At 46.1% G+C, this 26,700-nt stretch overlaps 1 protein-coding gene across 2 annotated transcripts in view; it reads right to left on the minus strand.

The window, feature by feature from the left end:
* KPNA3 (karyopherin subunit alpha 3) overlaps window positions 1-10,781 on the minus strand; it is a 53,818-nt gene extending 43,037 nt beyond the window's left edge. The window contains exon 1 of one of the 2 annotated variants that reach the window (XM_065678284.1): window positions 10,601-10,781. In XM_065678284.1, the coding sequence (XP_065534356.1) occupies window positions 10,601-10,690 (90 nt within the window). In that variant the 5' untranslated portion in view covers window positions 10,691-10,781. Of the gene's footprint in view, window positions 1-6,766; window positions 6,846-10,600 lie in introns of those variants that run through there. The other variant, XM_065678285.1, reaches the window with a different exon arrangement.
* Window positions 10,782-26,700: the final 15,919 nt, after the last annotated feature.

Below are 26,700 nucleotides of genomic sequence, written 5' to 3' on the forward strand. Positions count from 1 at the left end.
TGATCACCAACTGACTGAAAGTACTCTTTTTGTTCTATGGTTCTAACAGAGCAAAGAACCTGCCCATGTAGTATTCCAAAGAGTGGTGGCAATGCAGCTACTCCTACCCCAGTATGACAAGGGCCCACCTTGAACTTAATGGTGGAGTGTGATCATTCATGCTACAGACCAAAAGAAACTACTGGTCTGAAGGATACCTGTATCAAGTCTGTCATTTTTCCCCTGCCCTTTCTGCAAACAGAACGGCATACTGAATTTTACAATGATGCCAGCTCTGCCTTACCTGAATAGTGTGATATGCCAAATAAGCACCAAAACCACTGGATATCCAAGACAGCCTAATTACAAGTGATTCCTATTCAAACTTTTTAAGTTAGAAGATTAAGGCTTCTTGACACACTCTAAACACATACAAGGACTTGAAATTTGGTTTAGTTTTATGTTACAGTAATCTGCTTTTGCCAGTACATAAATTTCTATTCAGATGTGTGAACACCAAAAAAGGTATGTTATTTTCCTGTACGGCATGCACAGTGCAATGGATGATTTAGAATCTCCTAGAAATAAAAGTTTATCCTTTCCTTGAGGGACAACAAGCAAAGCACCTATGCGACACATGGACACATGACACCAACTCTGTCCTCTCCTAGAATTTCTAAGTAAGCATCCCTCCCATTCCCTTACCCAGTAGGGCAAGTACACTGACCTATCTAGTAAAGCAGAACAGTTGATTGCCATTGCAAAAGAGCAGGAGTCCCATTCCTATTCTATAGTCTAGAAAACCCCAATTCAGAGGTATAGGTTTAAGTTTTTTCTAATAGATGGACCAGAAAGCAAATCCACCACCTTTAATGCCACCTGGAGGCCCAGGAAGAATACAGGAACACTGTCCGGGAAACTAGGGATCAGGTCAAGAAAGCTAAAGCCCAGTTAGAATTGAGTCTGGACAGGGAGGTCATGGATAACAGGAACACCTTATATAGGTATGTCGCAAACAAAGACAGACTATGGATAATATGGGCTCTTCCCAGAAGGAAAGAACAGGCTACCCTGTATATGAAGAAGGCAGAGGTTCCCAATGACTTCTTTGCCTCAGTCTTCACTGACAAATGCTCTGACCACACCGCCCAAGCCTTGGAAGGCAAATGCAGGGACTGTGAGAATGAAGACCTCAGTCCCACTGTAGAAGAGGATCAGGTTTGAGATCATCTTCGGAGCCTGAATGTGCACAAATCCATGGAACCTGATGAAATCCATCCGCGGGTCCTGAAGGAGCCAGCGAACGAAGAATTGTCTACGCTTGTGTACCAAATTCAGAGGTATAGGTTCAGATTTTTTCCTAACAGATGTTACCAGAAAACAAATCCACCACTTTTAATGTCATACTTCACAGCCAAAATACCATCTTCACTTCGTACAAGACATGAAAACAGAAAACAGCAGAACAAAATGAAGATGACTGCTCGGGGTAACTCAGTGCAAACATCAGACTAAAATTTTGATCTCTGGATCAGCATAAAGACTTCTGTCTCTTTTTTTTTTTTTTTTGTTAATGTTAAAGCTTTTATAGATTGTAGATAACCACTTTCAAGAATCTACTTACAAAATGAAGTGTTTGGTCAGAAAGGCCTCAGATTTCTGGGGCAAATGCCACACAAGACCAGACGTTCTTCAGTTTGCCAAATATTTATACTAGTTTCCCCTAGGAAGGAAAAAAAAACCCAAAAACAAAAACCAAGAAAACCAAGAAAACCTACTAGGCTAAACACTAGCCAGATACCTTCTTGTGAAATCTATGTTTGAACAAAGACACTCCCTTTCCAAATACTTAAACAGTCTTCAACTGTAATATCAAAGTACCTCAGACAGTCATTCTATGATTCCATGATGTATTGTTATAAGCACCTCCCTGTGAAGTGAGGAGAAAAAAAAAAAAAAATCCCATTTTTCCATCTGTAAAATGGGAAATAATAATTGCACACATTCACAGGGTGGCATGAAAGAAAAACACCCCAACAAATCAAGTCCCTAGAGAGCTAGTCTGTGTTCAACCACAGCAAACTTTATGGTATAGTATTACATAGCTCAAATGAAATCACATTTTTTTCTATTTTTTGAAAGATATAATCAAAAGGCAAAAAAAAGATTAAACATGCACTAGCTGCCTAATTAAACCTATGAAGCGATCATTCTGCTTAAGATGCAAGAGAATACAACAAACCCAGCTGACAACCCAGGAAGAAGATGGAGCATTAGGAATTAGAAAATACACTTCAGCGACATCCCACAATCTTTTATGAACCCGGTCATGTCAGCAACCTTCCCGATTTAATCATTTCAGTATCATGAATTTTAGATGCTTCTACCTCACTTTCATAATGTGACATAAGCCTTAATTCCATGTTTCTGCCATTTGAACATTTTGGGTATCATACATCTCTCCTTAAGGAGTTTCTCAGAATTCCAGTTTCTACATCCTTTTGTAAGAAGGGTATCAGCTAGTCCTAAGAAGTTGCTTAGACTACAAAAAGTGGTCTGATTTTAATAAACAAGGACCAATAAAAAACTCCTTTGAACCTCACAGCTATAGGGTCCACCAAAACACAGATTACTCTGAGTACAGAGATAAAGTGAGCCATACCCCTACCAGAGGGTACTGCCAGGCTCTCAACTGCTAAAAGACACCTTCACATTGACTGGATGTGTCAGAGCTCCTGGAACACCTCTTCTTGTCTGGAAGGTTGCTCTTCACTGCTGTTTGTTCAGTATTATGAATATTACCCGCTATAAGCCTACGCTCTTCTTGCATTCCCGATGAACGAACAGCAGTAACCAGGATCCTGCTGACTCCCAGCAGGGCTCTCTCATTTCAAGATTCTTTCTTGGTGTGGAAAGCCTTCTGTATCTGGCTGCAAGTCAGATTTTTGGTGCAGAGAAATCACTACCACTGACTTTGCATCTAACATTTGTCGGCATGAAAAGAAGTAACAGACCCTGATGTCAAAAAGCTGCATGGAAAGACCATATCTGCTGGTTAGCGTGACCTCTGCTTACCTGAGAGGAACAACAATGTCTCTGCATAATTTCAACTTTGACTCACAATGTAGTTGACTGAGAAAAAGATTTAGGATGTTCTGAGAACTGCACCTGGCCAGGAATCCTTTACTACATCTCTGAAAGCCTGGCCACAAGTCACCCTAGCACCCTGTCTGACCGCCTTCCAACCACTTTCACCTCATGCAGACAAGCTTTGACTACGTTCCACACCAGCAAGTTTGTAATGGGGTTTGAGCACTCGTTAAAATACATCGCCATCAAGGCTAACAAGTCAAACTACGAGGAAGCCATTCCTCCAATTTTGCTAATTACCTATCACCACCTCCAACATCCATCTGCTAAAGGTTATAAATGCACCAGAGCTCCTCAGCTGGTCAGCCATGGCAGAATATGAGGGAAATGAGTCATTCAATAAGTGTTTGAATGTGGAAGATATGAATTTCGTCTCCTGTTCCACAGTCATTCATACAATATATATTCCTATTTTTAGTTGCTGTACTTATTAAGCACACAAAAAACTCAAGTTTAAAACTGACTGTAACATTTGCTTAACCTGAGAAAGGAGAAAAGTGTCAGCTGACCCATAAGAAATGATACAGAGCTTCCCCAGCAGATTTAATTGTGTCAATCCGAGTGTGAAAGGATAACAATCCAGCAGTTAAGTATCACTAGATAAGGCACACCTTCTCTCCTTCACACTGACCTCTTTGAGCCGCCATTGGTCTTCTCTAGATCTGAAGGGCTGGCTCAGCAAGCTAAGGGAGCAGTAAAATAAGGAAATAAATAGCTTTGCAACTAGTTCACTCCAAGGCACAGACAGTTTGGATACAGGACTAATTTTTTGGAAGAAACAAGCTCTTCTGACTACCCATGTCAAATGTTATGACGTGGAATGCAAAGCCCACAGCTTCTACTATTACAGAAGTAATCAGGAATGTAAATTCAGGATCAGAGTTTCACAGGGCTGGGTATTTTGATTTACAATTGATAGACTGTTCTTGGAAAATCTATACATTTTACATTTCTTTTTCATTTCAAGTTAGTTCACTCGTAATTTGTCTTTACTACTTGATGACACACCCCACCATCTTAAACCAGTTCATTGCTTCTTCTAGCCTAATCTTACAAATTAGATGCCTAATTCCACTTCCAATCCCACAATAAATACAAACCTGATCACTCGTAGCTGGTACATCCTCCTAATCGCTGTCTTTTCAGATAACAGTTTTAGGGAACAAAATGTGCTGCTTAGATTTCTGCTGGAACTGCACAAATATTATGAAAGCCTCAAAAAACTTATGTAAAAATAGTTAGAGCTCTTAAAGCTAGTATGCTACTGCTACAACTTAGACCAGACTTTTAACAACTTACAAGTTCAAAATCAATTGTCTAATAGAAGAAGCTTTAGCGATACCAATCTCTAAAGTACTGTAAGAATTAAACCAGTAACTCTAGTTACTTGTAGTGTTAGAGATACACAAGAATGAAGAAAAACAAATGCTAAAATTACAGAGAGATTAGCAAAGGCTTGGTACATCACAACAACAAACAGCTATAATTTGGCCTCAATACAGCAAGCACAGATTCCAATCAGCTTATGAAGACTATGTTCATCATGAGATGTCATCTCCAAATTGTTTTCTCCACAGGTATTGCCAAAATCAACAATAACCTCCTAACGTGTGTGTGTCTTTAAGCATTTTAAAATGCAATGCATTCAACTGATTTTGAACCTCACAGGGAGAATCTAAGACAGTTTATCTAAATGTACTTATTAGGTGTTTGTTTTCTGGCAAGAGTCACAAACATTTCACAGCATGTTTACTTGCAAACTAACTAAACTTTGGAGAACTCTGCAGCAATAGTAACAGAGAAGGCTTCCCACATTACTTTTTTCTTCCTATCCATGTAATTCTTTCCAACTTACAAACATACACACCTGTATTCTCCCAAGAGTATATATACTGGTCTTAAAGGGTAATAAAGCTGCAGGAGTCAGAGCTTAGAAATTCTGCATGAGAGTACTGGATCATATATTAAATCCTGTTCTCAACAGGAACTTACCTGACACCTGTGTTTTCACTTAAACTACTGAGATTCAGGAAGCCAGTGAGGCTATTGAGACAGCAGGTCCATAGTACCTAAAACCAACCTAAATCAGCTGTTGCAGCCCTACTGCCTCCAAGGCATCTTTTTTCGAGTATACATTCCTGTGCCAGCAAAGTGAAAGGCAGAAAGCTGATCAATCTGCAAAACTCAACTCCTGAAAGAAACTGGATTGTTGCAAAGTAGTTGGGAGTAACAAGCTTTCTGGGACTGCTACAAAACTTTATTTGTTTCAGGTAATGTCTGAAGGGAAGTACAGGAAGGCAGCAAGCAGACTTGTCAGTGCACAGGAAAGCATCATGAAATGAGCTGGTAGCAGCATGTCTGCTCATTTGTTAGCACTGTGCAGATATTGTACCTCCACTGCAATAAGCTTTTGACACTTGACAGGAACATGGGTGTAAGTCAGCCTATACCTTTCTCAGATGCCCAGAGACTGTACAGATTTGATCTCCACAGAATGTTCCTCAGCTTCCAAAAAAAATTCATAGCAGCATAACAAAAAAAATGTGAGTAAATTCAAGCAACCTCAAGAACCAGATCCACATTGTTAGCAAAGCAGCAACAGTAATTACACTGAATCTGCCATAATGGATGATGGAGATCTGGGATAAGCCCAGGTTCCTCCTGTGCCTCAGCTGCGGTTGGGGTGCTTGAAGGCACAGAATAAAAATAGTCCTTGAAAGTCCCTGGACCCAAAGGTGACACACAGAGCAAAAAAGTGATACAACTGCCCCAAAAGAAACTGTAAACTGAGGAAAAGACATCAGTGGCCAAGACCTCTCAAGCTTAGCTGTAGGTGAAGGACAACAGAGCGGTTGTGTCTCCTTTTGGTAAATAGCCTTCAACAAATTTCAGGAGGTTAGTCATATGGCCTAAGCAACACAGTTCAAGGATTTGTGTTCTTCTAACTTCTGATTAGGGTATGACAAGTAAACAAAAAATGAAATTTAAGTCCCAGTCATTAATCCCAGTTTTCACAAAAAGTTATTTAGGCTCTAACACACTAACTCCTCACTAGTTTGATGGTGAGGTTTTTGTTTTAGGGTTTTTTTTTCTAAATGAGTGCACATGGAGCTCTACTTTTGATCCAGTAAGCATTTTGCTAATTACATGACCACAGTCACACTGTATCACACACAACCCCCCCCAGTAAAGCACGCAGACAGCCCTACAAATCATAACATCTCCATTCATCAAGAATTTTCCCTCAGTTTTAGTGAGGGATGCCGACTAATCCTGACAAAAATAAATAGGCTGAATTGTCTGATCTGTCACTTTAACCATCAGACCAGTGAGTTAACATATGGGTACCTGATATTGTAATAAAGAATAGGTAACATTCTAGTCCAAGATGTTACAGGAGTCGAAAAGTTTAAGGGTGTTACTAGGCTGAAGAGCTGCAAACAGAAAAATCAGAAGGTTCAAATTAGGTTTTCTAAAAGCTAGGCTATCTTACATGTCAAGATAAACAAACAGATGGAGCAGTTACAAGGGGTATTACAAATTAAGTGATTGCACCTATTTAATCTTGTCCTATAAAGCTTTAATTGTATTGGAATAATCAGTGCCATACATTTAGAAGAAACCCACAGAGACTTACGAAGACTGCATGCCTATGAGGAACACTGGAAAGCCTTCTCTTCAATATATGGGAGGAACTAAAAAAGCCTTTTCACACCCCTGGAGAATAGAAAATTGAGAAGGTTGTGAGGAGAAACTGTTCTGGCAGTTGTTTGTCCAGATGAAGCCACTAGTGTCTTGGCTCCTTATCGCTCAGCTCTGCAGGTTCAGGTTAGCTCTGTCTGCTGCTAATCACATGTCAGTACCTATAAAAATAGAAGAGTCTCACTAATGAAAGCAAGAGTAAAAACTCATGTTAAGTGATTAACAATTAGCTTCTGGCATTTGATTTTGCTATCATCCCTTCTGGGGGCTAAATACTTTTTGGAAGTATTAATACCTCAAAAATCAGAATTCCAGTTCTATATCCCCAACACTGCCTCCTGAACAGAGGAAGCCAACAAAAACTAAGAAACTTCCACCCAAATCTGAAACTAGGAAAAGTAGGGTGAGGCTACGCAGGTCAAAGATTCAGAAGCTTTCACTTCTGCTCTACAGATTCATTTTTTTTGCCCTTAGAAAAAGCACAGTGAGAAGTTACATATGGCATTGAGGTCTGTCTTAACATAAAACTAAAGTACTTGCTCACCTTTCGCTTCCCTTCAAGTTGCATTAATCAAAAGCAAAGACAATTATATGGCCTAGCAAACCCAGTAATAAAATATGAGTTAACTACAAATTAAAGGAGCAAGTATTTTGGTCTGCCAGAAGAGTCTGTACCCAGAGGGGATCAATAATAACTCACCAGTATTTATGAGAAGCCAAAGGAAGATTACTAAAGAATGTATTCAAGCCTAATGTGTTCAAAGGCAGTGACTGTTTTCAGGCAGAAGGTGACTCAAACGCCACTGTTTTCAAACTTACGGCTCTAATATTCTGGACTTTCCAAAGGATATAATCTAGATTTCAGGCCATTGCTCCATCTTATCAACCATTTATTTTCTCTTTGATGGAATTTGACAAAATGTGTAGATGCAGATCAATGCCAATAATGGCACTGATGATGCCTCCTGGTTTCCAAAGTTAGATACAGAAAATTGGAGTAAGGATCTTTACATAAAACTCCTTATGACAGCACAGGGACCAAACCAAGTGTATGTTATTGCTCACGGTTGGGAATTACATATAATATTTGATTTAGAAAAGAAACCTTTTGTGGAGAACCGATAACCTTCACTAAACAAAGACAAACTAACCAATCAGCAGGTCAGTCTGTGTATCGCAGAGAGGCACACTAAGTAATGGCAACTATACAGCATTGCTATGCTCCTCTGTTCTCCACTACAGAATCACAGACTGGTTTGGGTTGGAAGGGACCTTAAACATCATATGGTTCCAACTCCCCTGCCATGGGCAGGGACACCTTCCACCAGACCAGACTGATCAAAGCCACATCCAGCCTGGCCTTGAACATTGCTACGAATGGGGCAGACACAGCTTCTCTGAGGAACCTGCTCCAGTGCCTCAACACCCTCACAGTGAAGAATTTCTTCCTAATATCTAATCTAAATCTAACCTCTTTCAGTTACCTTACATTGTTTTACTTCTAGAGACTTAAGATAGCTACAGCTTACTTAGAAGGGTACTTCTAAAACAAACTTTTAAATAAATACCATGATCAGAAGAGTCAAAAACATATAAGAGAAAATTTCAAATATTTAATATAAATAGTTTTAAAAGATGCTGACACATTTCAAAATACTTTACAGTCCTTTAAATGAACCTACATTTCATTACAGGATGTTTCCATATTTCTGTGTTTCACCTCTTTGCTGCTCACAAAAGAAAGATGCTTCTTAGATTTTAAACATTTTCAAAAGCAAGGGTGAAAGCTTTAACCACATTAACATGCTGGAACTACCTACCAAACAGTTTTAGGCTCAGCCACAAAAGGAAGTCAGTCAGCACACTGGAAGAAAACCCCAGAGGACATAGCTCTCTGTAACAGCAAATACCCTATTCCAAAATAATTGCTCCTCCCCAGGAGGAAATGAGAGCTAAGCTACCTTAGCTGGTCTCGTATAACTAATTTCGGTCCAGCTTAGGTTGTCAATTCCCTTCTTCCCTGCCTCCAGAGAGGCGGATATTTAATTCCCCTAGTCTCGGGCATGCTACAATATAAGCAAGTATGGATGACAGATCAGTTCACACTAGGCATGAACATACCTAACCTTTCCCTGTTTAGAGCTCTGATGGATTCAGGCCAATGACTGAGAAAGCAGCAACAAAGCTACTAACCAATACGGGGAGATGAGACAAGGACAAAATGAATGAGGAGCAGCAAGAAGAGTCTCACTGGATGAGAAGGGGAGAAAAGAGACCCACCACGCCTCCTCCTTACCCTGAAAAGCAACTGCTAAACAGAAGGATGGGTAATTTTTAGTTCCTTTCTAACATTTACTAATGTTAGCCTGAAGTGCTGAAGTTACCATACTCTTTACATACAATATTTTCTGTGAGAAAGATTAACTGTCACCAAGTTAAGCAAAATCTAAGATAAAGATTATTTTACACTGTGAATGTCATCTTAAAGACACTGCTGCTGCTAAACCTGACCTGCATAAAATTGTCTCCACCCAAACAATAGCAGTAGAGGTGTGAATTCTGCTATATTATAAAACATGCTTTCAAAGGACTAAAATTCCAGTCCTGCTGATTACAGAAGTGAATTTAAGTGATAAGATCAACAGAAGCATGGAAAACACCCTGGGGTGAAGTCAAACTAATCCAACACATATTTAGGTTTTCAGTCTAGCAAATCCTAATCCGATTCCAATCCTAGTCTGATTTCAGAACAACTCCCTCCTCCTTTCTTTCCTCTTACAGAAACCTAAACATAAGATTTGAGATTTCCTCCCTTTCCAATTGCGACTAGAACTGAAGATGTCCCCGCGAATGACACTCAGATGCCGAAGACCTCTGGAATACCTCCAGGGAATAAGCTTCTAACCACTTAGCATCTCTCAAATTTGGAGGAGTAAACTACTACCCTATTAGCCTTAGTAAGCACCGCACTCCTTCCCGATTTAGATGGAAATACCCAACACACGATCACTGATGTGCCTACCAGCATTTAAAAAACAGAAAGAGGGGAAAAAAAGGGTTGATCTAAGGCAGTGCAGGAAGCAGAATGGGCCAGCCCAGTGCAGTGTGAAGGCCGATCGGAGCGCGGGAGCGGCTCCCACCACCAGCACAGGCCCCCAGCAGCTCAGCGGAGCACGGCCGGGCGGTCAGGGCAGCCCCTCGCCCCGGCGGAAGGGTTGTTACCGCCCAGAGGGGCTGGCACAAAAGGCAGCCGGCACCATTGTCCGCCCCATCCGAGCCCCGATCCCGCCGAGCACCGGGGAGGGGGCGGCAGGACGGCAGGGAAGAAAGGCGGCAGCCAGGAGCTGTAGAGGGGGCTCACGGGGTTGCATCCCGCCGGCCCGGCCCGGGCACGGCGGCCGGCGAGAGGCCCACCGGGCCCGCCCGCATCCCGGCGAGCCGCGGAGGGGGCGCGGCGGGGCCTGCACGCCGCTCGCCGGGACCGCGCTCGGCCCGGCAGCGCCAACCCTTCCCCCCGCCACCGCCTCCTCCGCCCCCCGCCGGCCGCGCCCGCATGACGGAGGGAAAAAAAAGAAAGGAGAAAGGGGGAAAAAAGATCCCCGCGGCCGCCCGCCCTCCTCCGCCGGGCCCGGCGGCCGCTCCCCGCCTCCTTCCCGCCGCCCGCCGGCGGCGACCCGAGCGCTGCCAGGCCCCGGCCCCGGCCCCTCCTCTCGCGCTCGCCGGAGGCGGAGGCCGGGCCCAGCCGGGTCGCCGCCGGCCCCGCACCTACCTCCACGTCGCGGCCCTTGTTCTTGAAGCTCTTGATGCGGTGGTTCTCCAGGCCGGCGGCAGCGGCGGCGGCGGCGGCGTTCTCGGCCATGGCGGCGGCAGCTCCCGGCGACGGCTCCCAGCTCCTGCGAGGCGGCTCCCGGCGGCTCGCGCGAGGGGAGGGCGGGGGGGGAGGAGAGGGGGGCGGGGGGAAGCGGGACGCTCCGTGACGAGCCGGGGGGGGGGGGGGGGGAGGACGGAGGAGGGCGGGGGACCGAGCGCGCGCCGTTGCTGAGTGACGGGGAGTGCGGCCGCGAGCGCACGTGACGTAGTGCGCGGGCCCCGCTAATCACGGCGCAGCCTCCGCACCTCGCCCCGCCCCGCGGAACGACCCCAACGGCGCAGAGGGCTGGGGACTGCGTTTCCCGCCCTGCACCGCCGCGGCGCCGCGCGGCATCCTGGGGGCTGTAGTCCCGGCTCGGCGGCGGCCTCGCACGTGGAGCGGGCGGGAGCGCGCCCTGCAGGGCGGGCGGCGACAGCGCCGGCCTCACGCCTCGGCCCCGGTTCCGCTCGGCGGCTCCAGCTCAATGCTGAACGCTGTGGCTCTCCGGGGGCGGCGGGCAGGACCTGGCAGGGCACGCAAAGGCTCCTCTGTGGCCTCGTGCGTCTGAGGGGCCCCTGGAATCAACCCTGACAGGGAGCTGCAGCGGGCTCAGGGCAACCCCGGCCTCCAGGAGCCCCCGCACCCTGGCTGGGGGCAGGTTTGTTCCCCCAGGTGCACCGTTGGTGACCTCGCTGGCGTGGCTCACTGTGGAGCTGTCCTTGGCAGCGCTGTCTGCCGGGGGTGCGTCAGGCACCTGCTACACACCTCCCTCTGCATCCCATGACTGCACTGACGTCTCTGTGTGTCGCCTGGGAAATGCTTTACAACACGCATCCAGCAAATCCAGACGTTTTGGGAAGCCCTGAGTTTCCTTCAGCTCACCCACCATGCAAGCAAGCTACCTGGAAGGCAAATCCAGTGCGTTGCAAGCACACCCTCCATACCGCATGTGCACACGGTAGATGTGTGTGTCCCTGGGGTGTTGTACCTGCTACAATGGTTTCTTGTCAGTCCAACAAATTCTCCCCAGTGTCAAGATCACTGCACTCAAACCCCACCCCCCCCCCCCCCCCCCGCCCCAGGCTGTTAGTGTGGCGGTGGTGGTAGCTGTATATGCTGCAAACAGACCCAGGACCTTCAGATCAACAGCAGCCTGGGCACAGCAGATTGAGTCAAACTCAGAGGCTCGAAGTCACACCATGTATTTCTCGGCTAGTGAAGAGGATGTGTGGGGATGATGTAGACAGTGGTCAGCAGTGATCTTAACATCCTCCACAAAGCAGAGAATTAGTTCTTTGGAAGAAAATTTTCAAAGAAAACCAAACCCATAAAACAACGAAAACACGTAATGTTCATATCTAGCTCATCTTATGCCACATCAGGTTCTGCAACAGACCCTTATAGCTATATATAAGCCTTTCACAGGCTTCTCTCAGAGTGTCTCTAATTGACAGCTCGGCTTTTTAATTGCCTCCCCCCCAGCCCCTCTTTATATTATTCAAATGTCTGTAACTTGTAACTCACAGTTCTGGCAAAACAAGGCTTGCAGCCTGATGGAGATGAATAAAAATCTGGAAGACTTCTCTTCTTCACTGTCGTTCAGCTGTGTGCCAAATGTTCTTATCTGAGGGATCAATGTAGCACTTCCATGCCTCTCATTTCAGCTCCCAGTGCACATTCCTACGTGCCTTTTCCTAACGGCTTTGTCCGGGTGTGCTGCACCGTTATTGCTAGTGGTAGAAGAGAAGGAACCAGAAGCAGAAAAAACCCAAATGGCATGACCGATGTGACTGGTGTTTGTCAAGATTGCTAATGTCAGAGATGGCTTCTAGGCTCTGGCACTTGCTCTTTTGAAGGAGAATTGGATCCAGCTGTCCAGCTGTCTTCAAGAGAGCAGCTAGAGCAGATTCAGTAGCTGAGAACTTTGGTTTACCCGCCAGAGAAGGTAGCTGTAGCTGCCAGCTGTGGCTTACTCAGGCCTCATAGGACATCTGAGCAATGCCGATCCGATCCCTGTCAGGCAAGATTGTTGCAGTTATCCTCTGGAGGAGGTGCTCAACATTGCTCAAACAAAAGAGCTTTGTTCAGCTCCATCCAACATAACCTCTGAGGTAAAAGGAAGACTTGCAAATAAAAAATGAAGTGTCTTCAGGCTGGGACAACTCAATTTACCAATCCATAAATCTACACCCATTCCACTAGATAGGATTTATAGATACAACAGTGGCAATGTCTTTTCTTTCCCATTTTCTCCTATTCATGATATAAGCCTTTCAGAGTTTCTACAGTGCATTTCATTAGTCTTAGTAGACACTCAGGAATTGAACGCCTCTTAGACAGAGCTACATGAAAGTTTGATTAGTTTTACTGCCTGAATAAAGCTTCTTGGTGGAGCTCTTGACTAGATAATTAAACTTGCATGTACTCGGAACAAATATTTTGATATAGTTAAGCAAATACTACTTTTTGGCACTGTAAGTAACAGGCAGTATTAAAATATAAGGAACGAATATTTTAATACTTTAAAACTGAACAAACTGTGTGGTTCAGGGTGGCCATTCTTCCTCACCATATGAGCTTCATATCAACATACTTTTGTCACCAATACCTGTGAAATATATGTCAGGGCTATGAACACATTAATAGGATTTACTGGCCCTGAGCAGCCTCCCTGCACTCTGTTTCAGATCCCTCCTCCAGTGATGCTGCAGCAGTGCTGGTTTCCAGCTCTACTGCAGCCCTGGCCCAGATGCATAGGCTGATATCCTGACTGGGATGTAATGGGGCTCGTGGGTGATGCAGTGAAAGGGAGAAAAAGAGGCTGGTTAGGCCACCAAGGTCATTGGGTACCTTCAGTGTCCCAACAACATAAATTTTATCACTTAAAGAGCTGTGGGGAGGAGAGATCTTTCATAATTCAAAGATGGGGGATGATAAGAACTCTTTGGGTGTCCCATTACTGAACAGAGTTGAGCTATGCTTGTTTCTGGGGTGACTGGCTGGCTTCAGCAAAACAAGATGAACCCAGCCAGTGATATTGCCATATTTTAGGAAGTGCACATGGCTAGCTCAGAAACCCACCTGCTGCTCCAGAGTCAGAGGGCACTACCACTGTGGTAGTCAGTCACTTGTTTTTTTTCAGTCAATGATTTTGTCTATGTCCACCAGTCAATAGAGCTGCAAGAAAACCAGCAAGAAAAAGAAATGTAATGAACCCAAGTCATGCTCTTACTGGCAGTCCTTCCAAGAAGGACTGGGGAAATAGGTGCAGTACTTTAAGATGCTGCCTGTTGTCAGTCACACCCTGCTAGTAGATGTTAGGATGTACAGGAGAGGCAAATAAAATGTGTCAGTTCCTCAGTCTCTCTGTTCCCAGCCATGAGCAGCTGAAGCCAAGACCTGTAGGGTGGAGGAGGTGAGGATGCCTCCCCAGCAGAGGAGTGGGGCAGTTGGCAAGGCATTTGGCAACTGGCAGTTGGCAATATCATCTGAAACTACCGCTGCTGACTTAGCTACAAACCACCCATCAAGAATAGCTTGTAAAATCATGCAACCTGTAATAACAGAAAGGTACAAGGGTTGTTATTTAGCCTGTTATTTAGGGTCTCGTGTCTTGTTTGCCCATCTCAGAACGGGGTGCTGAGGCATCTCTGACCTGGGTGACATGACAGCTGTAACTGTGTATTACAGTTGGCACGGCAGAGCGAGAGGAAGCTTTTTCCTGCAGAATTTGCCACTGTTTGTGTGCTAACTGCCAGCAGATGTTAACTTCCGCGCCTTGCTTTCTTGTGTCTGTTAGAGGTAGAGCGACTAGTGCCGGCTCGGACACGTGGGTGGGGCGTGGCTGGGGTCCCTGCCCAGGTCACCCTGTCCCCACCACTTGCATAGCTCTCCAGCAACCGGCCAAGCAGCATCTCATCAGGTGTTGCTCTCTGACAAAAGGGACGAGTAGCTCATAATGTAAAGTAAGGCAAAGTTCCCTACAAACAATGCCTTTGACATTCATTTTGCTTCAAGATACGTGTATTATTTTGGTGAGACTGTTAATACATGTTTGCAGTTCCCTCCATCACTGACGTAAAAATTTGTCTTCATAGGAAAATAGTTATGGTCTTACCTCATGGTAACTAAGGCTTTATAATGAATGCAAGGTACATCCTAGTAAAGGCTCCAGCTTTGTCAAAGGCTGCCCTGAAATCCTGTGGATGCTAGGAGGTAACACACACTCAAGGAGAGATGAGATAGGTCCACCAAAGAGAAGCCGATGGAAGGTTGCTGTGTACAAAGATCCATATGCCCAGGTCAGGAAACCCCTACTCTGAAAATGGTTGGAAGCTGGGAAAGTGGTAGGGGAAGCATCACTTTTTTCTCCTGTTCTTATGCTTTCCTTAAGAGATCTGTTTACTGGTGTCTTTTGGAGATACAATACTGAATAAGACAGACTTTTGGTCTGACCTGTGATAATCCTTATACTTACAGCAGAAAACTAGTGCTCAGTGAACTACATCACTATGAATTTGGCACCGGAATACTCTCAAGGTACAGTGTGGTCCTCCGGTTTCAAAGCAGTAGGTTATGGGTGTCACCAGTCCTCCCACAGTGTCTCCGAGGAACTGGCAGTCTTAAATACCTCTCTGAGCAGTACACCATATCCTGTTACCTATAGACAGCACAGTCAATGGCACTTTGGAAATCCAGGCAGCTTCCCTGGGCTCTCAGGAGGTGTGTAGACTGGTACAGACCTCAGGGAAATGAGGACCCTTCTCAGGACATCTGTGTCAGGACCAGTCCCAGAGAGCTGCCCTTGCTGCTGGGAGAAGTCACTGCTGTGGGTGACACAAAGAGCTGGTGAAAGAGCTGGCGTGAGCCTGGCTTTGGAAGAGCCAGTGAGGATCCCAGGGCTGGGACTTATGAATACTTCATTATCTGCAGATCAGGAACAGAAGCATTGAGGGAGCAGCTGGCTGGTCTGCTAGTGCTTCCAGAATCTGGGGGGTGTTGTTAGTGAAGGAGGAACTGTAAAACCTCTGGTTATTCGTAGGCCCTCTGTGTTCAGCCTGAGCCAAGTTGCTGTCTCAGCATCTTTGTCCACAGTTTGACTGGAAGGAGAATTAGGGGAAGCTCCTCCTGGGACAGAGCATCACTTTCCTCCTCCGCTATTCTCACAAGAAACCCCAGAGTAAGTACACACTGGTTCCTCATCTTCTGCTGGTTCCCACTGTCAGGCAGCTCCACACAAGAAGGTGAGCTGCTATTGAGAGTTATGGGAAGGTGGGCACGGGGTGGGGACTTCATGGACAAGGGTCTGCTGCCACGGCATACAAAGACAAAGAGCTTGGTTGAGTGATAGTACCTGAGGTCAGTCAAAAGCCAAATCAGCAGATAAGACCATAGTGATGAGGCAGGTGCCAACTCATGTCAGGGTCCAGAGCAGTGAGCCACATGGCCAGCTACAGGGATAGTTGCAATGTAGCTCAGGCAGAGACCAAGGGCAGGAGCCCTGCTTAAAAGCGTTCCTGAGATAAGGGGAGTGAATTCCCTCCAAGGCTCCCCACAGCTTGTGCTCAAACAGCTCTTTGATTCAAGGCCAGGCAGCTGCACTGTCAAAGCTGGCCCTGGGCCCAGGCAGCCCAAGCCCCAGGAGGAGGGGGTTGTGCTCAGGGCTAGGGCACCCACCTGGAGCTGAAGACATCCCTTTGTACTGATGCCTGAGCGCCAGGCTGCCACGGGAGGGGTCACAGACACTTACAGGGTCTGGACAGCTTTCCCACATATAAGGCAGATGGTGGTCAGGAGCCAGAATACCCTGCTGCCCAGAGCTTCAAACCAAGCACAGCTCCTGAGATACTGCTTCCAGGCCTCATAGGCTTTGGCCTTGGATTGCAGGTGCTCAGGAGGCTGGGCTAGGCTGGGCTAGACTGGGCTGTGCCACAAACAGCAAAACCTGATGGCTTGCTGTTTTCTGTGGAAGGAACAGCTCCAGGCAGTCTGCTCCATGGCCCAGAGCCTTCAGCATAAGCAGCCTGGAGATGCATGGGTTGAAGCCCAGCCCCAGAGCCAAAAAGGACCAGGAAGTCCCTGCTGCAGACTATGCTGCACCTGAAGGAGAAGTCAAAGAGATGCAGAGTGTACAGGAAAAGTCCCCGAGGACCTGGGAGTGACTGTCCACACAATAGAAGTGTATAATTTAATTGGCATAATTGGAAATTTTCTTCTTTTCATTATGGATGTATAGAATATGGTAGTAGAGACGGCAAGAGGGAAGCATGTCTGGGACAGAGATAACTGCGGAAGTAGTATGCAATCAGCTAAATAATGTCATCCTGTTTGGGAAACTGCAGAGGTAAGAAAGATTTCCTTTAAACATGCAAGTCACAGGGTGTGGGATGCCACATTCCTCACCCTCTGGAGCAGGAGAGATTTTCTTCTTTGGTAAAGAGGAGGGGAGAGTCAGAACTGCTGGGTGACAACCTAAAGGATGCATGTCTATGTATTATAACCTTGGGGGCATGGTGCAGGTAGCCCTGTGCCAGCTATATGATCACACGTGGCTTCCAACCTGCTCCTTCTGGCCAAGAAACTAGTCTCTTTAGCTATGGCATTGCCAGGCTGTGGCATCGCTGCCAGGAGAGGCCTGTCTCAGTGCAACCTCTAGGCAAAAGGGATCCTCGAAGGATCTATGGAGACTGCGGCAAGATGGATATTGTCAAAGCGAGTGAGGAAAAGCCTCCTTTGGAGCCCTGGGCCTCAGCCACCCAAAGCCACCTGTACTCCATCCTACAAGAGTCATGGCTTGACTGAAGGTTTCTGCTTTCCATCTATGAGGAGATGGTCACTGGGCTCATGGGGACAACTGTCATCAACCACAGTGTGTATTTCAGCCTGTAAGCTCTATCATGAGGAGGAACCACGTACCACAAACCATCTGGCCTCTCTTTGAAGACTGTGGGTGTGCTTGGGGCAATCCCCTATGGTTGTACCTCACCAGCATCACTTGCAGCAGGGTGATGATATTGCACATTCTCGTATGGTCACAGTGTGCCCATGGGATGATCAATGCGGAGCTGGGTGTGTTTGCCAGACCTGGTACTGGTGAGCTTCAGCAGTGGACAGTGCTGTCAGCACCCACTCCTGCCAGCTGACAGGACACACATCTATGGCCTGTGCTCACCAAAGGTACTGAATCTTCTGTAACCAGCCTGTATGTCCATCTCAGGGCTACAGTTGGACTATGAAATGTCAGTGACCTGGTTGGCTCTAGTTGGTCTCCAAAGGCAATCCAGACAAGACAACCTCATTTTGGTGAATACTTGAAAAGTCTCTGGAGTGCCAGTAGTCTGCAGAGTTGCAGACTAACAAACCTCCTTGTGCTGACAGCCCCAAGCAATGGGAGTGCACCAGAAGCTCTTTGTATTTCAGAAGTGCAAGGGTAGAAGATGGCTCTTCTTTTGTAGCCTCTGGTTTGGTGGATCCGTGTGTAGGATCACTTCTGGAGAAACCTAACTGCAGGTTTGGAGCTCTGTGGATGGAGTGACCTTCATCACCTCTAAATCATAATGTGAAGCCATTCTGCCAACTTCCTAAACACCATGGTGCTGTGACGCTGCTGTTTTGAACAGGTATTGAGTGATACACATTAACTGACACATGTTAATGTCCATGGATGGATGGGGAAATGGTGGTTTGATCCACTATGGTCAGATGTGTTTAGCTGGCACAAATATGAATAGCCAGCACATTACCATGTGTATTGGGTTTGGGTGGCAAGGTTTTGGTATCAGGGGAGCTACAGGGGTGGCTTCTGTGAGAAGCTGCCAGATGTTTCCAATAGGGACAATGTCAGTTGTTCCAAGATGGATCTATGGCTGGCCAAGGCCAAGCCCATCAGTGACGGTGGTATCCCCTCTGGGATAACATATTCAAGAAGGGGGAAAAGTTGCTATGAAACTGGGCAATTGCAGCTGGAGAGAGGAGTGAGAATATGTGAGAGCAGCAACTCTGCGGGCACCAAGGTCAGTGCAGGAGGGGAGGAGGTTCTCCAGGTGCCAGAGCAGAGCAAATCGGGTTGGAAGTTGAGCCCTGGAAGAAGGGAGGGGTGGGGGAAAGGTGTTTTCTGAAATCTGGTTTTATTTCTCATTAACCTATTGATCTTATTTGCTATAAATTTAACTAATTTCCCTAAGTCAAGCCTGTTTTGCCCATGATGGTAATTGGTGAGTAATCTCCCTATCCGTATCTCAACCCATGAGTCTTTTGCTGTAGTCGGAGTCTTTTGTTTTTTTCTCCCCCAGTTCTACAGAGGTGAGTGATAGAGCAGCTTAGTGGGCATCTGGTGTCCAGCCAGTGTCAACCCACCACATGATTTCAAAGCATGACGACCAGTTTCAGATTTTGGCACATGTTAGCAATACACTTTTTCTCCTAAACACAGTCCCTGAGAGCTGCAGGATTATATTTGCGCTGCAGAAAATGGGCCTATTTTTTTTTAGCAGAAGTATCTCAAAATGGACTTGCAGTGATCCCAAAGTATCTTTAGTGCTCACATTGTTAAAGGTTACCACATACAAGCCTTAACTTGTATTTGATCTGATTTTGCTAAATTTTTTTTGGTATAAACAAAGACAATTTAATGCAAACAGTTATGACAGACAAGGCAAAGATTTATTGAGGTGCATCTGGGGGGCTTCTGGTTTGCCCCACTCACCTCAGTCCACCAACACAACATGCATTTGCATGCTATGTGCATATTGTGCAACCATTGCGCCCCCCTGCCCACTCAGAGCAGGCTGTCTCCATCCCTGGTTAATGCAGCCCTGATTACAGCATCCTTAGAAAGGTGGATTTTGTTTCGTGTTCTCATACCCAAGTATTAACCTGCCCTGACATCACTTCATTTGCCAGAGCTGGTAGCACAGCCTGAGATCACTTCACTACAGAGATTACACAGAAATAAAGGCAGATTCCAATAACTTCTGTCCTGCAAAGCAAGTTTTAGTTTCTACTCTGGTATAATTTTATATACATATATATAGAGATGTATAATAGCTTGTCTCGTGCAGAGGTAAGAAACTCACAGTTGCGGTGCTATGTGAATCTAGAACAAGGGAGAATTCCCTTTGTATGCCTTGATGGAAGAAAGTTCAAGTGTAGTTACGCTTCTGGTACCACCACAGACTCACTACAGCTGGCTGCTGCCACTATCTCCTGCTCATTTGAGGAGACGTTCTGCATATTTAAATAATTATACATTTGATAGAAGGCCGTTATGAACAACATATAATCTTCTTGTTTCAGTAACTTCAGTTTGTAAGAAGTCACCAAACAGCGAGTCCCCACGCTTACACATTGAAGCTGGTTTCACATGATTATTGGCAGAAATGGCAATTTTATTTTAAAACCTCCTGTGATCTGATCTCAGGATCTATTTGGATCTTCAGTCCCCATGGCAATAGCTTCTCAAATCCTGAAAATAACAATGTGTGCAGCTATTTTGACGGAATAAACCAGACGCCACACATGCGTAAGGCTGAGCATATGGGTGCGTGCTTGCAGGGAGAGAGTTTTGTTTTGGTCATGAAAGTAGCTATTTTCCAAGCACATGTAGAGATGTGCTCTATTTGGTCAGATGTGTCAAGTGAGGGAGTGCTATTTTTACATTACCACTTTTTGAAACAGGCCTGCATGCATCCTTCTGAATAGCTTTCTAATGATACCTGACATGGTTCATGTGCATAGGAACCCATTAGGCATCGCCCTTCCCAGTGAAACACTACTGAAACTGTGCCATGGAAGAGGAGAGGCAGGAAGGTAGATCCTAACCTCATTTGTATATTCATGTATTCCCCTTTGGGCTGGAGCTGTTGATGAAAATGGGAAGCCTTGTGTGCTGTTTTGGATAAGAATAGGAATTGGTTTTAATCTTTGATGCTACCTTAAGTGTTTGAAGATAATGTGTGATAAAGGAAGAATCAGCTACACAGGCAGTTTCTTTGCTCACAGCTCTCTGCCTTTCAGATAGACCCTGATTTGGTCCTGTGAGGGTGCTCCAGGATGGACCTTTTCCTGAAGGTATCACATGCACCTCATCTCCTGGTTGCTCAGCTCTGCATGGAGCCTGCCCCCTATGTGATCGCAGTGCAGGAGTGCCAGGGGCTGGTGGGCACTGGGTCCTGCTGGAAGATGGAGACCATTTGCTTCCCTCCACGTCGTTGTCCAGAGGATGCTGAGTCAGATGGACCTGCACAAAGGTTTATTCCTGGGGTCTGTAGCTGGTGGCGTGCATTAACTTCAACATAATAGCTGCTTTTTGGGAAAGATGTAATAATGAAAGGAGAGAAACAGAGGGAAAGGAAAACTCGCCCACATGGCCAGCTGGGAGGAGAAGGAACAGGAGGTCCCTCGGGAAGTGTCCTCCCCTCAGCATCCTCTCTGGTGGTGTGGGTGCCCTCCCTGCAGGCAGATTTCGTGGAGTAACTGTATGTATCCTTTCTTTTTTCACCCCCTCAAGCTCCCTTCTCATTGTTCCTGCTCACAAAGCTGTTAGTGCTGATGGGAGCACACACTGATGGGTCACACTGGTTGGTTGTGAAGCTTTGTGCATGCATTTTGGTAGGTCCCCTAATGTAAGCTGAGAGCAACAGCTCAAGAACAGGAAGAGAGGTGGGAAAGGAAGGTGGTTCTCACACTGGTGGCCATCACTTCTCATAGGAGACTCATAACAGGGCTCACAGGTGCAGGGTCATGAGAATAAGACAAAACCAGCATGGGTTGACAAGGGACACCCACCACTCAGAGTCTTGAGAGAAGCCAGCAGCATGGTGGGGAGACAGGGAGCAGTGAGGAGGCTGCAGAGCTGCAGGTAGAACCCCTTAGTGTCACACACTTCAGGCTCTGCCTGGCACACTGCAAAGCCAGAGTGTGGCTGAGGGGTACATGCAGAGCCAGGAGCTGGGAAACACTCCCAAATGGAGCTGTACAGCTCTAAACTGTCTCAATTATTATCACAACCAGCAGAGCGGGTACAACAACCGCTTCCTACAATGGCATCTCACCAGCTGCAAGGGAGCTTGCTTAATTGCAAGTGCCTTCAGCTCCTTGCTTAGCTCTCAGAGGCCAACTGGCACAAAGGCACCCTGATGTGTCCCCATGGATCTTGGCTGAGGCATCCAAGGGACCACGGATGGGGCAGTGCCAGCTGCTTCACCAGACTTGCCAAGGCCCTGCTGAAGGAAATCGGGGTCTGTGACCTCTGAGCTTAGCAGGGGGTGTCTAGCTGCAGCCCAGAGGCACCACTGCAGCAGACTGCCATTCCTGTCCCGGCATCCACCAATGGACAGGGACATCTGACCCACTGGTGAAACAGACTCACCGACCGCTCTTTTCCAGCAGTGGGCTTTGAACTAAGCCAGTCATGAGTCTGGCTTTGTCTTCAGGGTGAGCCTGGCAGGGATTCTTCAGCTTTTCTCTATCTTTCCCAGTGCAAGGAAAAGGAAAAGTAAGAGGCAACGCAAGGAAGGAAAAGGCAAGGCAAAGAAAGGAGGGCAAGGCAGGAAGACAAGGCAAAATAAAAGAGGGCAGAGCAAGACAAGATAATAAAAAGGAAGAGAAAGCGAGGCAAGGAAAAAGAAGAAACAGGCAGAGACAATAAAAAGCAAGAAAAACAGGCAAGGAGAGAAGAGGGGAGGGGAAAGAAGAAGGGAGGAAGTGAAAAGGAAAGAAGGAAGGGAGGAAGGAAAGGAGGAAGGAAAGAAGGAAGGAAAGAAGGAAAGAAGGAAGGAAGGAAAGAAGGAAGGAAACTAATAAGGAGCATTTCACTCCGTGTCTTAAGCTGCAGTGGATTTAAAGTGCAGCCTCAAACACTGTAAGTGTTGGCAATGCTCTGTGTAAGCCAAAGCATGATGATGACAACATAACATGAAAAAGAGAAGTGAGTGTGGAGTAATTCTGAGGGGAGGAAGCTCTTTGTAAGCATTTGTTTGCAGATAGTTTTATGGTGATTGAATGTAGTCGATGTAAAACGTGGCTGAGTTGAACTGGGTGTCAGCCAGCCCCGTGTGGCTACTAAAATTTAGCTGAAACTGGTATTTTACACCAATTTCTTTAGGTTAGGAGAGGGGTGCTGCCTTTTGGGCAGTACCTCTCCTGCCAGCCCAGCATCAAGGGACGGCTCTGCGTCAGAGCCAGCCCTCCACCATGAGCCAGTAGAGGCAGTTGGCAGGCTGGTGGTGAACCAGGTCAGAGAACTGATCCAGGGGAAAGAGCAATAGGGAGAGAGTTTGGGCTTTGTTTTCCCTTTTCCCAGGCTGGTTTTCCTCTCTTGGCCAGTGACTAAGCGAGAGACCACCCGGGCCTCCCTGAAGCCCTCCAGCGAACCTGCAGCAACATGACTCAGTGTTTCCCCTGCTGCCAAGGTAAATGCAAGCAGGGAGGAAAACCAACAATGGTAAACCCCAACCCCCTGCAAGACTTCTTCATCCCCTTTGAAAAACAATAGCAACAGGGGACCCCAATTGGAGGGACTCCCAGGTGAGTCCCCTTCAGAGAGCTCCTTGGCAGACCCTGCACTCCCTCTTGCTCTGCACATTGCCACATTGTCAGCACTCAGCACGGCGGCATTAAAACAAGAGGGAGGCCAAGTGGAATTGAAACTGAAAGCCACCCTCCTGGCTACGGGGAATTCCTTCCCTGGCACAAAATCAGTGCCGGCTCTGCCAAAATTCCACTCGGATTTCTGTCCTTACCGGTGACAAGCGAGAGTTCAGATAATTATGTCAGTGCCACAGATTTTAATTATTATATTTTGAATGTTGTATAGAGCATGCTTGGCGAATCCCTGGCATTGCTCTGGCAGTGTAAACGGAATAGGGCTTCCTTGTATTTGAAGAGGTAACAGTGCTCCAGGCTACAAAAGATAGGTAACTGTGCTTTTTAATTTAAACTTACAGCCATGACAGCAGTACAGGGGGTCTCTCTGCTCCAAAAGCGCTCAGCCTGCAGTGACTGATGGCTGTTATATCCAAAACCTGGTAGGTTGCTATGGGGAAAGTTCCAGAATAAACATCTCTGCTTACTACAGAGGCTCAAAAGACTGAGATGCAGTCAGATGTAAATACCAGGTTTGGTAGCTAATATGTTTGGGGTTTTGTTCAGGCTCTTGTTAGGTGCTGCTGGTGGTTTGCTAGTAATTACAGTTCCATTTTTGAGTGGTATCAAACACTAGGGATATACAATGGGTTCCTGAACCTGGAAGGGAAATCCTTGTGAATTATGAGGAGGGAAGAAGACCACTTTTTCTTCACCTTCCTTTTACATTTAACTTTTATGTTTAACAGCTAATGCAGAAATGATATGATTTCTGTGAAGATCATTAGAAACCCATATTGGTAGGGAGAGAGTGAAATACGATTACACTTTGTAAATCCAGTAGAAATGCAATTCAGGAAGAAGGATGCAGCTATTAAAATGTCACGTCTTAGATATATTTGACCAATATACACATGTTATTTGGTGCTGTAGTCTTTGTAAGTTACTTATAGAATTAAAATAGAAATAAATCCCTCATAGTGAGTATTATTTAGCACCTACATTTCAGTTCATTTCCCAAAAGAATGTCAAGAAGTGAAGCAATAAATTAGAGGGCAGATGCCTTTCTTCAGCTCTCCTTAATTGCTGCCCAGGTTGAATTTCTGGCAGATCATCAGGAGACCTCTGCAAAAGCCTGTCATGGCAATGAAAGATGCCACAGTGATAGACATGAGGAATGCCAGCAGCAATATGGATAACTGTCACAAGTATAGGTCCAAACCAGTCTAATACAGCAATGACTTCCCAAGGTACCAGCCCTGTCCATGGCTCAAGGAATCACCTGCAAGAAGCCGAAAAAAGGGGAAGAGACCCACAGCAGATGCCTGCTGCTAATGAAGCAGGGGCCACAAGTTGAACTGTTTCAGGACTCGACGGGCCACCACCTTTCCTTCTCTACATACCCTTCAAAATAACACCCTGTAAGAGTCTTTCCAAATGCTGCTTCATGAGTTTTAACTATATTTTGGCTCTAAAGGCATGGTGCCTGCTCTGGTCAATGATCTTCACTGCACTTAGTGGCACCAGGGACCCTTCTTTATCACCTTGGCAGACCCCACATTCTTGCCATTCTCATCTACAGTATTTTGCTTGCAGCATTCGGCAGAGCTCATGGCCTGGTCCTGCAAATCTCTTCTTGTGCAGAGGGGCTAAGAAAGAACCCAGTTAAGGCTCAAGTAATTTGTTTTCCAAGCATCATCTTTTGTCTTTAGTTTTAGCAGGCACAACTCCTGTAAAGGGCATTGGTGCTGGTTTTGTTGCACATGGAGAGTTTGGTGGTGTGGGGTTTCTTTGGACAACTCTGATGGGGCCCTCAAGCAGCTTTCCCCAGGAAACATGGGAATAGCTTTGTCATTGTAGGACCGTTAATTTGCCTTCCTTTCCTTTCTGCAAGCTGTCCTTATACGAGGGGGTTTATGTATAAGAAACCACACACTATGGTGTAAAAATACCTGATCTCAACTCAGTTTACCCAGAACAGAAGCGGATTTAAGCCAGATCCCAAGAGCATCAACTCTGCTTTTGGTATCTATTTAAACTGGGGAGAAGGTAGGAAGATTAAAGATTGTCTCCTTTAGCCTGCCTGAGCAAGTGTGGATGGTATGGGCTGTACCCATCACCTTCAGCCTCAAAACAGACACACATTCTCCGTGGCCAGAGACTTCTTAAATGCAGATAAGCACATATAAACGATGAAATTACTGACCATGAATCACATATTCATTATTTTAAAGAGAAGGCAGTGTCCTTGGAAATTGCTGAGGGATGCGAGTCACCCTCTTAAAATCATTCGCAGTTCTTGACACAATGCAGGATGAAGAGGTTAAATGAGCAGCAGTGCTTGTTGAATTATATGCCAAAGTGGTTTCACAACAGCATGGCTGTTTCAGGGTACTGACTGTCTCGTGGTGATGGACATGGCAAACTGCTGACAGTGTCAGATTTTAGGTGAGCTGACAAGGAAGACACCGAAGCACAAGAGTTGTTTCTGGGACACAGCAAACATCAGTGTGTCAGGGAAAGAATGTGGGAAAAGCTACTGCATTTTTGTCCCTCTTCTGGGTGACAAGAAATGACGTTCTACAAAATCACACAGTTTTACCATATTTTGATAACTATAACGCTACCTCTTTTATCTTCAGGAAACTGAGAACTTGTGGCTTACCCAAGAAAAAAGGACCTTCTCCAGGCTCCCATGCTGCTGTGAATTAAAATCCTTCTTTGGGTGCTGCCCTAAACAGTATTACCGCCTCCTCTAAAGTCTTCTCCCCGTGAGCACTTGGACCTCTGCCCAGGCAGAGGCTCCAGCTGTATAAGTCTCCAGGCAGGACATGGACCAAGAATCCGAACCCAGGTCTCCATCAAAGTCACCCTGTGTTGGGAAGGGGGCCCATGGCCCAGGCTGTATCTCTGCAGGCACAGAGCTGGCAGTTGCCTGGATAAACCTATGAGCTCAGAGTTGTGTAATGTGTTTCCTTGATGGATCATCCTATAAACACACCAAGGGATCCTGAGGCAACCTGACACCTGTAATCGGCTGGAGGAGCAGATATTGCTTTGGAAAGCAACTTGGCAGGGGAGGGCAGGGTATTTTTTCCCCTCTGCCTGGTCGCGGCAGGTTATTTGACAGTTGTTTAAATTGGCTAGAGAGTAATTGTTTTTCTTTTTAATAAAGTTGAAATGAAGGAAAACTGTATGATGTTAAGGTTGTGGGGTAGAAAGGAGGAGGAGAGGGCAGGGCTGTGTAAAATCACACTCAGAAAGTCACAGGGATTAACTGCTTACATCCCTGTTAGCCTTCTGCTGAAGGTGAGTCTGGTTTAAGGTGGAGGAGGGTCTCTTTAGCCTCTGCCATCACAGGGAGCCCGGAGCACTTCCTGCCTGGATGATGCTTACGTGGGTCACCCAGTGCTGTGCTGTCTCACTTGTTCACATGG

Source organism: Lathamus discolor, chromosome 4 (assembly GCF_037157495.1).
Source record: "Lathamus discolor isolate bLatDis1 chromosome 4, bLatDis1.hap1, whole genome shotgun sequence".
Taxonomy (NCBI): Eukaryota; Metazoa; Chordata; class Aves; order Psittaciformes; family Psittacidae; genus Lathamus; species Lathamus discolor.